The 13394-nt window shown below is 39.2% G+C and overlaps 1 protein-coding gene across 1 annotated transcript in view; it reads left to right on the top strand.

The window, feature by feature from the left end:
- The window catches only part of MMRN1 (multimerin 1), a 38539-nt gene extending 33628 nt beyond the window's left edge, over window positions 1-4911 (top strand). Inside the window, exons 7-8 of the mRNA XM_007670176.3 lie at window positions 1688-1834; window positions 4032-4911. Of these exons, the coding sequence (XP_007668366.2) occupies window positions 1688-1834; window positions 4032-4453 (569 nt within the window). The 3' untranslated portion in view covers window positions 4454-4911. The remainder of the gene's footprint in view (window positions 1-1687; window positions 1835-4031) is intronic.
- The last annotated feature ends 8483 nt before the right edge of the window (window positions 4912-13394 follow it).

The following is a 13394-nucleotide window of genomic DNA, read 5'->3' as shown; positions in this document are numbered from 1 at the left end:
TGTGCAGAGCACTGTTCGAAGCGCTGGGATAGATACAGAGTAATCGGGTTGTCCCCTGTGAGGCTCACAGTCTTCATCCCCATTTTACAGGTGAGGTATCTGAGGCACAGAGAAGTGAAGTGACTTGCCCACAGTCACACAGCTGACAAGTGGCAGAGCCGGGATACGAACCCGTGACCTCTGACTCCCAAGCCCGGGCTCTTTCCACTGAGCCACGTAATTTCTAGTTTAATTTTTTTTTTTTCAAAATGCATACCTAGATATGTAGTAACTATATATACAGGGAGACCTATGGCTGGTGGGTGCCCTTAACTGGTTACATGACTTTAGAGAATGAAATGAAAGAACAATTAATGAAGTATGTTTTTTTTCCATCTGCAGTAACATAAAGTGCATTAATGTTTTTACAAGATCTAAAACATTGATCAAAACAATATAAATACCTTCAAAATCATGATTAAAAACACAATATAGTTGCATGTAAATATGTACCAATAATAAAATATTTTGAATTAGATTTTGATAGGTATACTTGTAAATAGAGATTCAATGACTGTTCTCCCTTCCCCTTAGACTGTGAACCCCAGGTGGGATAGGTACTGTGTCCAACCTGATTATGTCTACCCACAGTGCTAGGCACATAGTGAAAACTTAAAAAATATGATTGTTATCATCATTATTATTTCTGTAATAACATATCTAAAATACCTAATAAAAAATCTTAACAGGCTTGGGAGTCAGAGGATGCGGATTCTAATCCCTGCTCCGCCACTTGTCTGCTGGGTGACCTTGGGCAAGTCACTTCAATTCTCTGCGCTTGGGAAAGTACAATAAATACAACAATAAAGAGTGATAATCCCTGCCCCCAATAAGATCACAGTCTAGAGGCGGGGAGTTCTTCTCAGCCACACCCACACCATCAGTAGTGACACTCTCTATTTGTTGCCGAATTGTACTTTCCCAGCGCTTAGTACAGTGCTCTGCATACAGTAAGCGCTCAATAAATACGACTGAATGAATGAATCTTTAAAATGAAAACACTCTGAATTATCACTGAGTAGAAGCAGTGTGACTTAGTGGATAGGGCACGGGCCTGGGAGTCTGAAGAACCTGAGTTCTAATCTTGACTCTTCCACATGTCTGCTGTGTGACCTGTGTTAAGTGGCAAGTCACTTAACCTCTCTGTGCCTCCATTACCTCATCTGTAAAATGGGGATAAGAGTGTGAGCCCCACGTGGGACAGGGATTAACCTCCAACCTGATTAACTTGTATCTACCCCAGCGCTTAGAACAGTGCTTGCCACACGGTAAGTGCTTAACACTTACTTAGAGAAGCAGCGTGGCTTAGTGGAAAGAGCACGGGCTTAGGAGTCAGAGGTCAGGGGTTCTAATCCTGGCTCCGCCACTTGTCAGCTGTGTGACTTTGGGCAAGTCACTTAACTTTGTGCCTCAGTTCCCTCCTCTGTAAAATGGGGATTAAGACTGTGAGCCTCATGTGGGACAACCTAATTACCTTGTATCTACCCCAGCGCTTAGAACAGTGCTCGGCACATAGTAAGCGCTTAACAAATACTAACATTATAACAAGTACCATAATTATTATCATTTTTGCAACAGTTCTAAAGGCAAGAACTAAACATGTATTTTTACATATCGCCTTTTCACCACTGAACTCTATCTTTCATAGCGGAGGATTTAGACTGCAGTCGTTCCCCGTGCCGAAATGGAGGAACTTGTATTATTGGAAGGAACAATTTATTCTGCGCTTGCCGCCATCCCTTCGGGGGAAACAATTGTACTGAAAAGCTGACTGAGGAAAATAGTCTCACTCCAGGTAAGTAGCTGTTTTCTTGGTCTCTTAAATAAGGACTAAATTTGGAAACCCATGAAATAATTGCATGTATATGCCCAGTTGAGCCCATCCAATATGTCCTTATTCTGGCCCCTTTGTGAACAGTTTTCCAATTCAATTTGACGGTTCAAATAGCTATTTTGCAAGTGAAAATCTTTGCTTTCACAGGTGAGTGCATTTCATCGGCCCATTTGTGGGTAGGGTATTCTAAAATCAGATACGAGAGAAGCAGTTTGAGGAAGATAGTAACTTCTTACTACGGCATATTTTTTGGGTGCTTTGTTTTAATGCCCTAGTTAGTACTTTCAGTCAGGTACGGTACAAACCTGAGAAACGCCTGACTGGTACTCTCTTCTTCTGTTCATCCAAGCAGTTAGAAAAATCTATCCGATTTACATCCAAACCTCATGAATACAAATTTCAGGATTTTAGCTGCTCGGCCTTCAGGAATGTTTAGCCACTAAAGTCATTCTTGCAAGAGCGGAGAAATGAGGGGCACCATCCTCATGATTAATGATGGATTAAGGTCGGGGTGGAAAGCAAGCAGGGGAATAATTGATAAAAAGTACCTCAGTGCTAAAGGTGGGAATTGGGTCGATGCGGAATCAATCAATCAGTCAATGGCATTATGAGTATTTACTGTGTGCATAACACTGTAATAGGTGATTGGGAAAGCACAGTGCAACAGAGGTGGGGAATGCGTTCTCCGTCCACGAGGAGCTTACGAGTCTATGGGAAGAGACAGACTTTAAAATAAATTAAGGATGGGGGAAACGATAGAGTATAAATATATATACAAATATATGTATATATAAGTATTGTGCTTAAGGGAGTACACTGGCAGTTTCACAGTTGACTTAGGGCTCGGGGAATTGACTGGGAAGTTTTCTTGGAGAAGATTTTAAGGAAGGATGGAGCTGAGGCTACTGGGAGATGCTCAACTATGTTGGGGAAACAACAAACGTTTATTTCCCACACTGAGTAGTATTAGCTGTTTGATTCTGTCCAAGTGCCATATTCTAAATTTTCAATACGAGAATGGGTGTAGCTTTCTTCAAAATATACTATCCCATTTAGTACTTGAGCAAACATGCTTAAAATGAGTTTTTTCTCAGTTATGATGTAGTGGAGGAAAGAATTAGGTTTTCACACTTTTGGTAACAGACTTTGCAAGTATGTTTAGCAGGGTTTGTGGGAAAAAAATGCTTTTGTCTTCTCCTCCATAATACATTCGATTTAATTTAGCTCTTTGACAAGGTGCTGAAAAATAGTTTCTCATAATTTCAGCTTAATTTTCCATGAGGAACTATAAACCATTTTTGCTTTCATATCAGCAATGATACTATAGAATCATTACTTCTGAGCAAATATGCCGCATGGCCTAATGGAAAGAGCAGAAAGCGTAGGACTTAGAGGACCTGGGTTCGAATCCCAGCTCTGCCATCTGTCTGCTGTGTGACCTTGAGCAAGTCACTTGCCTCAGTTTCCTCATCTGTAAAATGGGGAGTCAATACCTGTTCTCCCTCCTCCTTAGACTGTGAGCCCCATGTAGGACAGGGACTGTATTCGACCTGATTTACTTGTATTTACGCTAGAGCTTAGAACAGTGCTTGATATATAGTAAGTGCTTAACAAATAATTATTAAGATTCTTCTTCTTCTTATTTCGCATTGCAAAATAATCCCGATGAAGCCTCCGGGAGAAAGTGGGGAAGGGTGGTCATTGTTCCATCTTGTTATGGATAAACCCAGAGTCAAGGAAGTGAAGTAAACTCCCTTCAATCATCATTGAACTCAGATCTCCAGAGTCTCCTTCAATCAGTGTTATTTATTGATCACTGGCTGAGTCCTGAGCACTGTAGCAGAGTCTTAGATGGTAAGCACCATGAGAGAGCAGGATGGTGTCAATTCTCACCTGTGTATTCTCTCCCAATGTTTAGTTCAGTGTTCTGCACACAGTAAGTGCTGAAAGAAATTATATTACCACGATCAGCGCACCGGAAACAAAACAGAGAGTCCCTACCTCCAGGGAGTCTAAGACCAACTCCTCTTTACCTAGAAAGCTATGCAATTTCAATAGCACATTTCTTTGTGTTTTAGTCATTAAAGGATAGGAGAGAGCTGAGGAAATGAGAAGCTGACTGACCGGACGTTAACTCGGCTCTTTTTTCTTTCTACAGATTTTTCGAAAGGCTCTTATAGATACGCACCAACCGTAGCTTTCTTCGCCTCCCATACGTATGGAATGACAGGACCCGGTCCGATCAGATTTAACCATTTGGATGTCAACTATGGGGCATCCTATGCTACACACTCTGGGAAATTCCAGATTCCATATCTTGGGGTATATATTTTCAAGTACACCATTGAGTCACTTAGTCCCCAAATGTCTGGCTATCTAGTAGTTGATGGAGTAGATAAGCTTGCATTTCAGTCAGAAAATGTAAACGGTGACAAATACTGGGATAGAGTTCTCACCGGGGATGCTTTACTGGAGTTAAATTACGGTCAAGAAGTTTGGCTTAGGCTGGTGAAAGGATCCATTCCAGCTAGGTTTCCCCCCGTCAGTACTTTTAGTGGTTTCTTATTATACCGTACATAAGCTGGTCAGAAACATAAGTGATCCCCTTTCCGATGAAGCAGCCGATATTACTAGTATTCCTTGAACGTGTCTCTGTTCTGTTTTTGTGGTTTTACCTCAAATGAAACGTAAGTTCCTTTTCCTTTTTTAATGCACATTTTCTAAAGATTTGGGGAATGCACACGCCAGTGTATATTTACTTTGTAATATCAATTTAAAGCCCCCTTATGTAAACAGAATGTGACTAGACTAAAAACTTTCTTCTCAGGAATGACTAGATCAATGTAACAAAATTTAAATAGTTTTAACAACTCTGAAAAATTTTGATTTGATGTAACTTGGCAAAATGAGATTCACAGTCACAATACATTTTCCAACAGTAGCAGTTGTAAATGGAGTACTGATGTGTTTGATCTTTTTCTCTTACTTGCAAATAACTTTTCTAAATGCACGTATTAAAAATTTCAATTCACATTATACATGGGTGTTTGTTTTATAAACTAATACCTCCCTTGCCTGATTACTATTTTTTCCAATTAACATCTGAAAGAAAACAGTTTTATGGTTTGTTTTATGGTTAATGCAAATCCTAAAATGATGTCAGTTAAACCTAGAAAACAAAAATGGTTTACTGTATTTTTAAAGTCCAAGGCCAGAAATTAAGGCTGTATCTGAGGATTTCTCCTCCAAAATAATGACCGCAGAGTCAAATGGGATGGGGAGACGATACACTTCCAAGATAAAATAATCCCACTAGGGCTTGTCTACATTTCCCTTTTAATGGATCCTACCGAAACTCCCGGTGTCTAATTTGGAAATTAGTTTCTATGGAGAATTTCTGAATCCTTCCAAGAATTGTCTGTAGTGTATACAGGACCGATCTATTTTGCACTGCTCATTTTGCTGCCTCTCTTCTGCATCTTCTGAGGAAATTCAGAAGGAAGACTCTCGGCATGCCAGGGGAAACTGAACTGATTTGTTCTCAACTCCTGATTCTGGGCCCTTTGGGGCAGAGAAAGCCATGGAGTTAGTCAGTTTCTTCATTTATTCATTCACTCACATTTATTGAGTGCTTATTGTGTGCAGAACACTGTAGTAAGCACCTGAGAGAGTACAATATAAAAATATACAGACACGTTCCCTGCCCACAGTAGCTTACAGTCTCTGGACCAGTGATACCTTCCGGTTGTCCACTGGGTCTATGAGTTTTTGTTTTAATCAGGGATCAACAGGGCACAAAGGATATCAGAGGTGTGTTCATTGGAAGTTGGAAAGGGAAAAGTTAGGAGATAATGTTGACTTTAGGAGGAAATTAAAGGTTTGGACCAATTGGTAGCAGCTGTGAACTCGGAAGTCTGGGTTGTAGGTTTATTGCTTTTTCCCACTCCCACTATTATTAAATTGTTTGCCTTCCCTTTTAGGTTATAAGCTGTTCAAGGGCAAGTACTGTGTCTTTTCCCTCCATTCTTCTTTCCTAAGTGCTTAGTATAGTGCCTTACACACAATAGACACTCAATAAATTATATTGATTGAGTGCTTAGTATAGTGCCTTACACACAATAGACACTCAATAAATACTATTGATTGACTGATTGACTGAATAGCCCAGTCATAAACATATAGCAGTTCCTATACCACTCATTTCAATGACTTTCAAAGATGCTGGAGCATTGCTTGGTATCGGATTTGCAGCTAAAATGTTATCTGCTGCACTGCTCTAGTCTGAAGATGCAGTATAATTCCGGGACTATGTGGTTAAACCAAGTAGTTCGATATTCAGTCCGGGAGGGTTTTGTGTAGAATTCCGCTAGCAGTGGAGAGCAGCAAAACACTTTCAGTACGTGTATACATGTATACGTGTGTGGGTTTGTATATAATTATTTTAATATTATTATAGATCGACAATGGTCTCCGTGCTGAAAAGAAAGACAAGAAGCTAATTTATGCTGTACTAATACTTCGGGATTAAAAAATCCAGGACACCAAGGAATATAAAACCTTCTTTCATTATATACCAATGCTGTGAATTGGCTAAAGTAGAAGAAAGAAAAGGTGTCACGTGTTCACAACACACTCACACATATTCTGTAGCTTATCCTTTCCCCCAAATATTCATTTACTCAGACCATCATCTCCATCCTTAAAAATACCAGAAGACCAAAGTAATTTTCCATCAGTAGGATTGTATACATATAGAAAAAGATTGATTGTTATGCTTTTTTTAGTGGAATTGACATGCCAGTCATGGTGTTTTTGTTTTTTGACTCACTCTCACATAGGAAAGGTTCTCACCATCAACAGTGTTATTTTTAAAAATAAGGGACAGATATGCATGAGTGTATATGTGTACACACAGAGCGAAGCAGAGAGAGAAAAATCAAGAATGGTGTTTTTAAATATAGTTTAACTTTTGTATTTTATTGAGCTTGGCTTTACAGTAACCAAAATTTCTATCTCCAACATCAAATGCTTCTCACAATCACTGGTAACTAGAAATAACTGTACAAACAGCAGAAAAAATAAACACGATTTAACTCTCTTTAATCATTTGTCTTCTGAGAGCACAAGTGAAACTCAAGTTGGATACGTTTAAATGGACTGAAGCTTTAACAGTAACTTCTGAGTTGCTTGAATTAGCAAAATCAATCCTCATAAATTAAGTTTTCATTGATTTATGAAACAATAACTGGCCCCAATCAAAAACAACTGTCCATGCCTAGGGGTGTCATAGTGCAATTTCTAATGCTAAAATTTAACCTCTGACTGCTAGGTCTCCCTGCAGGATTGAATAAAACTCCATCTGGCACTCTAGACACCAGCATTGAGATACAGTATTTATTTCCCATTCTTCAATTTAGGCTGACATCTGGTGGTCTAGGAGATTGGTAGGCAAAGGTCCAGAATTTCAGCTACCTTTTCCATGATTTCTTTTGTCTTCTGACCACCAAACTGGAATGACAATTAAAAAAAAAAATGAAAACAGAGCAAGCGAAGAAAGTGATCCTACATGATGAATTATATATTAGCAAGTATAATCTATGAGGGGACCACTGGAATCAATAGAAATGCTTATACACCACAGGTATCTGTCAGAGAGAGTGACAAAGAAAGGGAACTATCTAATGGCATCAAACGTGTGTCCTAATGGGAATTCATTATATGTAAGATTTTATTGTTTTCTCCTGTCACTACTGGTTTTTGGTTTTTGGTTGTGTTTTTTTTCTGGGGGGGGAAGGGTGGGAGGAAGGGCTGGGAGCAGGGAAGAAGGGGGTGGACCTGTTACTGAAAAGAATGTTTGAATAAGATAGTTTAAAAATCTTGTCTTTTGTTGTTCTTTCTTTGAAAAGAAAAAAATAAAAAAGGACTGCTTCCAGTGGTAATGTCAGGCCAGATTGTGAAACACATTTGAGCAGGAATGGCAGCAATTCAAACTGGCTCTATGACAGAGTCTGAGAAAAATCTCCAATTAATGAGAAGTAGGTTCTATTCTGCTAATTACCCAACCATGGGTGACAGAAATGATATAGATTGGCAGCCTTGTGACTCACGTGTCACTGAACAATTCACCTGGGAGAAAAATGATCAGGTACCTTCTAGGCTCTTTGTTTTGGTCTAACAGAATTAGCTCTGCCTTTCCAGTGCATCGATTGTCCCTCAGATACTAATAGGCGTTGGGTTGTCTTCCTGTATTCGTAATTGTAAATGATGTCCCTTATAGAATGACTTTGTCCTACTTCAATCATCGTGTAAGGTTCTAGATTAATCAATCAATCAGAGGTTGAGGCTCTCTTTATCCAGAGATGGAATATTCTAGTCTGCCTAGAGAGACTTTGAATATTGAACTCTGAGCTTTGAAAGTTTCTGAGCTTGTATGCTCGCAGCGTTTCCTTCTCCCAATCAAAATAAAAGGGGAAATTCTTGAGGCATCACTCTACTTTCCATTGCTAGAAAGATATGACCCACTGGAAAGAGCATGGGCCTGAGAGTCAGAGGACCTGGATTCGAATCCCGGCTCTGCCTTCTGGGTGAACACATAGTGACCTAATAATAATAATGATAATAATATTTGTTATTAATTAACGTCATGGAAAAGTGCAGAGAGTTGGAAAAGTGAGAAGTTTAATTTTGAGTTTGAGTTGATGATAGGCTATCCATCATCTAAGACATCAAAGAGATAAATGCCTTAGAGGCAAGAGGAAAGATGAGATTGCAGGGCACGAGAGAGCTAGGGACTGGTGAGGTAGATGTTTGGTTGATTTGCAAAACAGTGGTAGGCAAAGGCATATGAGTGGATGGGCTCCTCATGGTAGTGATTATAAAGCATTAAGAGTAGAAGGTCAAAGGCTTGTGGACTGCCCACAATGAAGAGTGAAAGGCCTGAAGATAAGCCAGAAAATGAGCCAGAAAAGGAATCTTTTGATATTCATCTTCCCCACTCTTCACCCCCACCTCACAGCACTTATAATTTTCTTCTATACTGCCATCTCCCCCATTTGTAACTTATTTTAATTTGTCTCTTCCATGTGGGAAGGGATCGTGTCTACCAATTCTATTCTATTGCACTCTCCCAAGCTCCTAGTATAATGTTCCACACACAGTAAGTACTAAATAAATATCACTGTTAGGTAGATTAATTGAATGAGGAGAACCACTGAAGTCAAGATTTGATAGCATTTCCAGGAGAAGTGAATGGTCAACAGTGACAAAGCCAGTTAAGAAGTCAGGGAAGATAAGAATAGAATAGAGTATTTTCAATGCAGCCTGATAGAGGGTAAAACCCAAACTATCTACAATATGAAAGATCTCTTGCTGGTTCTTGATAATGCTCAAATTGATCCCAAGCTTCCTTTCCAGTTTCCTTCTTTAGCCTTCTTATGGGTCAGATTCACTTGCCCTTTAAAGTGAGGTCCTTTCTGGAATCTAGCATCAGGGAACAACATTAAGACTTGTAGCAGATGAGACGGGGTGGAATAAGCCTCCCCTACTTCCATGGCTTCCTCCTTGCAGAGTCCTAATTTATCAGTTTGTTCAATTGTATTTATTGAGTGCTTACTGTATTCAAAGCACTGTACTAAGCACTTGACCTAATGACCACTACGAAGTTTGGTTTTGTTTTTTTCTGGGAAGAGAAAAGCTTCAGTATCTGTGACAAATAGTTATTGTTTATGGATGTACATATATAGCCATATATGTATATATGCGAGTATATGTAATGTTCATGTATAATGTTCATTTTGTTCTGAGTGCTGATAGTATCTCTAGTATACAACAAATTATTAATGTCGGGGAAACATGAGCAAACACTTAAAAAGCAGCTACAATGGAATAATCGTTCGAAGAGTATGTTACAAAGGTTTTCAAAGAAAAAGTGCAGTGGCCTATTTGGAACATCATCTGAATAGGATCTGAAATAGGTGGTAGGGAAAACAATTCAGACTGAATAGGTACAAAATCCGTATTTATAGCAGTAACATCAACATTAATAGCTTTGTCTGTAGTTGTAATTATCTTCTGCCAAAGACAAAGAGTACATCACAGAACTATCTGCTCTTCCCCCTTTTCTTCTCTTCATAAGCACGCAAACATATACACTAGCTCATCTTCTGGACAGAGGTATTCCACTTTTTAAAAAAAATTTTCTTCACACCATCAAGCAACTGAACAAAGTGTTTTGGTGGTTAAATATATACCTCAGATTTCATTCCGATGCAGCACACTGATTCAAAACATGGATAGGTTTCTATTTTGAAATCCTGATTTTAAAAGAAAGTTTCAGACTAAAAGCTACACATCAGTATTTGAACCAGACAGAGTGATTGGAGATTGCAAGTGCTAGATCATGAAAATGGAGTTTTGAAAATGATGCTGCTATTCCCAGGAAAACAATTTGTCTGCTTTGCTCAGTGCTGTTCATCTTTTGAAGTAGCAACACTTCCACAAACACATTTATCGTGTGTAATTTTTTATGTAATATTTTAAAATATATTGAAATGATTCACCTTATTATTAGCTATGCTTTTTTAGCTGGTTAAGATGTTGATTTGGTTACCCAGTGCATCATTTCTAGTAATAAACGCTATCTCCTTAAAATATTTTAATTACTGTTCAAATGAGGATTGCAACATACAATTATGCCTTTTCCGTTAAAACTTTGTAAATTCACTTCCAAAAGCATGCTGTATTCTGGCTCTCCATATGATAATTATTTCAAATATCATTAGTGTTGACTGGTGAATTTCAAAAAGTCTGAGATTGATATGTAATCAATCAAGAATCAAAGGCATTGTTGAGCGGATGAGAAGCAGCGTGGTTTAGTGGAAAGAGCCCGGGCTTGGGAGTCAAAGGTCATGGGTTCTAATCCCGGCTCTGCCACTTATCAGCTGTGTGACTGTGGGCAAGTCACTTCACTTCTCTGTGCCTCAGTTACCTCATCTGTAAAATGGGGATGAAGACTGTGAGCCCCACGTGGGACAAACTGATTACCTTGTATCAACCCCAGTGCTTAGAAAAGTGCTTTGCACATAGTAAGCACTTAACACATACCATCATCATCATTATTATTATTATTATTACTGTATTAAGTATACTTGAGAGAGTACAACAGAGTTGGGAGACACATTCCCTCTGCATAACAAGCTTACAGTCTAGCGGTGGACATTAATATAAATAAGTTGTGGATATGTACATAAGTACATTGATTAATTGTTTATGCTTTCTACCTCTACTTTGTTATCAGATCATGAAGAGCTGTAAGATGTTATACACATGTCTTAATTTGTAAAAAGGAAATTTTAAATCTCCATATGTTTTTTGTCAAACCAATTATGATGGTGTTTCCTTGCTGTAAACTCAGTCACGGTGGTTGACTAGAAGAGAGGATCTTTGAGAAGCTCCCATTTGCTGTTCAAATCATGACTCTGTAGCAGGGGTTCTTTATTCCGAATGAGCAGCACCTGCAGTTTTCTCTTTTCTCTCCAAGTTTGATGTCCGACTTGTTTGATGTAGACTGTAAGCTCGTCTCTAGACCGTAAGCTTGTTGTGGACAGGCAACGTGTCTATCAGCCGTTCTGTCGTACTCTCCCAAGGGCTAAGTACAGTGATCTGCAAGCAGTAAACATTCAACAAATACGACTGACTGATGTGATGGCTTAGATGTGGCTTTCCATGGCATTGGTTGCATTGCTAGAGAAAGTTTGCAGAGTATCGGTCGACATTCAGCTCAGCACTGACTCCTGAAATGACTGCACTGAACTGTGCAATTTTCAAGTCCTGCTGACAAGAGGTGTTATAACCAATGAAATGAGGTAGTTTAGATTTGGGGTGTATCCATGGCACCTTGAGGCAAAGCAGGGAATATGCCCCTTGGCTCTCTGTGATTATAACAAAAGAAAGGTGGAAGAAACCTGCAAAAGGACACGGAGGCGAGGCTAAAAACCATAGGTGAGCAGTGGTTGGCACAAATTCTAAAGAGATCCAGGCCTATGTTGACTGCCATCAAATTAAGTACCTTTTTTTCCCATTATTAAAGAAGCTCTATGGTCCTTTACATCAAATGATAGCAATTTTCAAGATGAAAATGAGACTGTTACCTCACAATATTTTAATTTTAACTAACTATGAAAGATACAAATTATCCAGACCTAAAAATAGCCAGTGCTTTAATTTAACTAGATATTTCAATCTAACACGTTGAGAATCGTGCCGTGAGTCTAATGGGAACATGCATTCTGCTCTTTTGCCTTTTGTTTTGGTTTTATGGGAGTCCTTCAATTTCAAAGATGATGTTAAATGAGTGAGATCTTACCCATGCATGAAAGTGTGGACAATCCTTTGACCAGTTTAACCAGTAAAAGTCATAAGGTTCCGGAAGTGCTGAAACTTCTGAGGAAGTCAGCTGAAACATCATAGCTCTTTACGGGCAGGGAACTGGTCTGCCAACTCTGTTGTGCTGTATTCTCCCAATTACAGTTCTCTGCACGCAGTAAGCACTCCATTCAATTGCATTTATTGAGCACTTACTGTGTGCAGAGCACTGTACTTAGGCACTTGGGAGAGTACAACAATTAACAGACATGTTCCTTTCCTACATGGAGCTTACAGTCTAGAGGATAAATACCACGGATTGTTCGACTGATCCTTAGTGGGGCTCCCCGAAGGACAGGGACCGTGTGCTAATTCCCACCTGAGTATTCTTTCCCCACGCTCAGTACCGTGCTCAGTACGCAGTAAACTACTACTACCTATTAGTTCCTTGAGGACAGAAGATAATCAATCAGTGGTATTTATTGAGCTTTTACTGGGTGCAAAGTACTTGTTCATTCATTCAATCATATTTATTGAGCACTTACATTGCTCAGAGTACTGTACTAAGCGCTTGGGAGAGTACCATATAACAATGAACGGACACATTTCCTGCCCACAGCGACCTTCAGTCTAGACTGCTAGTGTCTAGTACAGTCTAGTAAGCAAGTAAGTGCTTGGGAGAGTACCACACAACAGACTTAGCAGACATGTTTCTTGTCCTTAAGGAGCTTATAGTCTAGCGGGGGAGACAGTCATAATTTAAAGATATACCCCTAAAAATAAATTCTCAAATAGTGTTATTTATTTTACTCCAAATCTCATTTTAACGACCTCCAGGTCATGTAGATGTGAAACTGGAAAATGCCTCCTATGACTTTTTAACTAGAGGCTGCCCCCAGAAAACCCTTCATTGGACAATGCAGATTCCTGGAAACTTTACAACCTTATCATCAAGAAAGGTGACATAGTTGGAGTCTCTTTGAAAACCTCAATAAATGGAAGACCAGGATTGCATAAATTGTATCATTCTAGGTCTTATCAATGTAGTTTTATATTTAGTAATTGCAATGAAAAGTTTTCCCTTCATCCTGAAGTCTCAGGGAAATCCTCCAGTAGGTAGCATCGTGACCATTCTACATCCGTACTCTATGGGACACCC

The sequence above is a fragment of the Ornithorhynchus anatinus genome, chromosome 12, assembly GCF_004115215.2.
Source record: "Ornithorhynchus anatinus isolate Pmale09 chromosome 12, mOrnAna1.pri.v4, whole genome shotgun sequence".
In the NCBI taxonomy this organism is placed as follows: domain Eukaryota; kingdom Metazoa; phylum Chordata; class Mammalia; order Monotremata; family Ornithorhynchidae; genus Ornithorhynchus; species Ornithorhynchus anatinus.
Note: the sequence above shows the minus strand (reverse complement) of the source record. Positions and strands in the feature narration are given on the sequence as shown.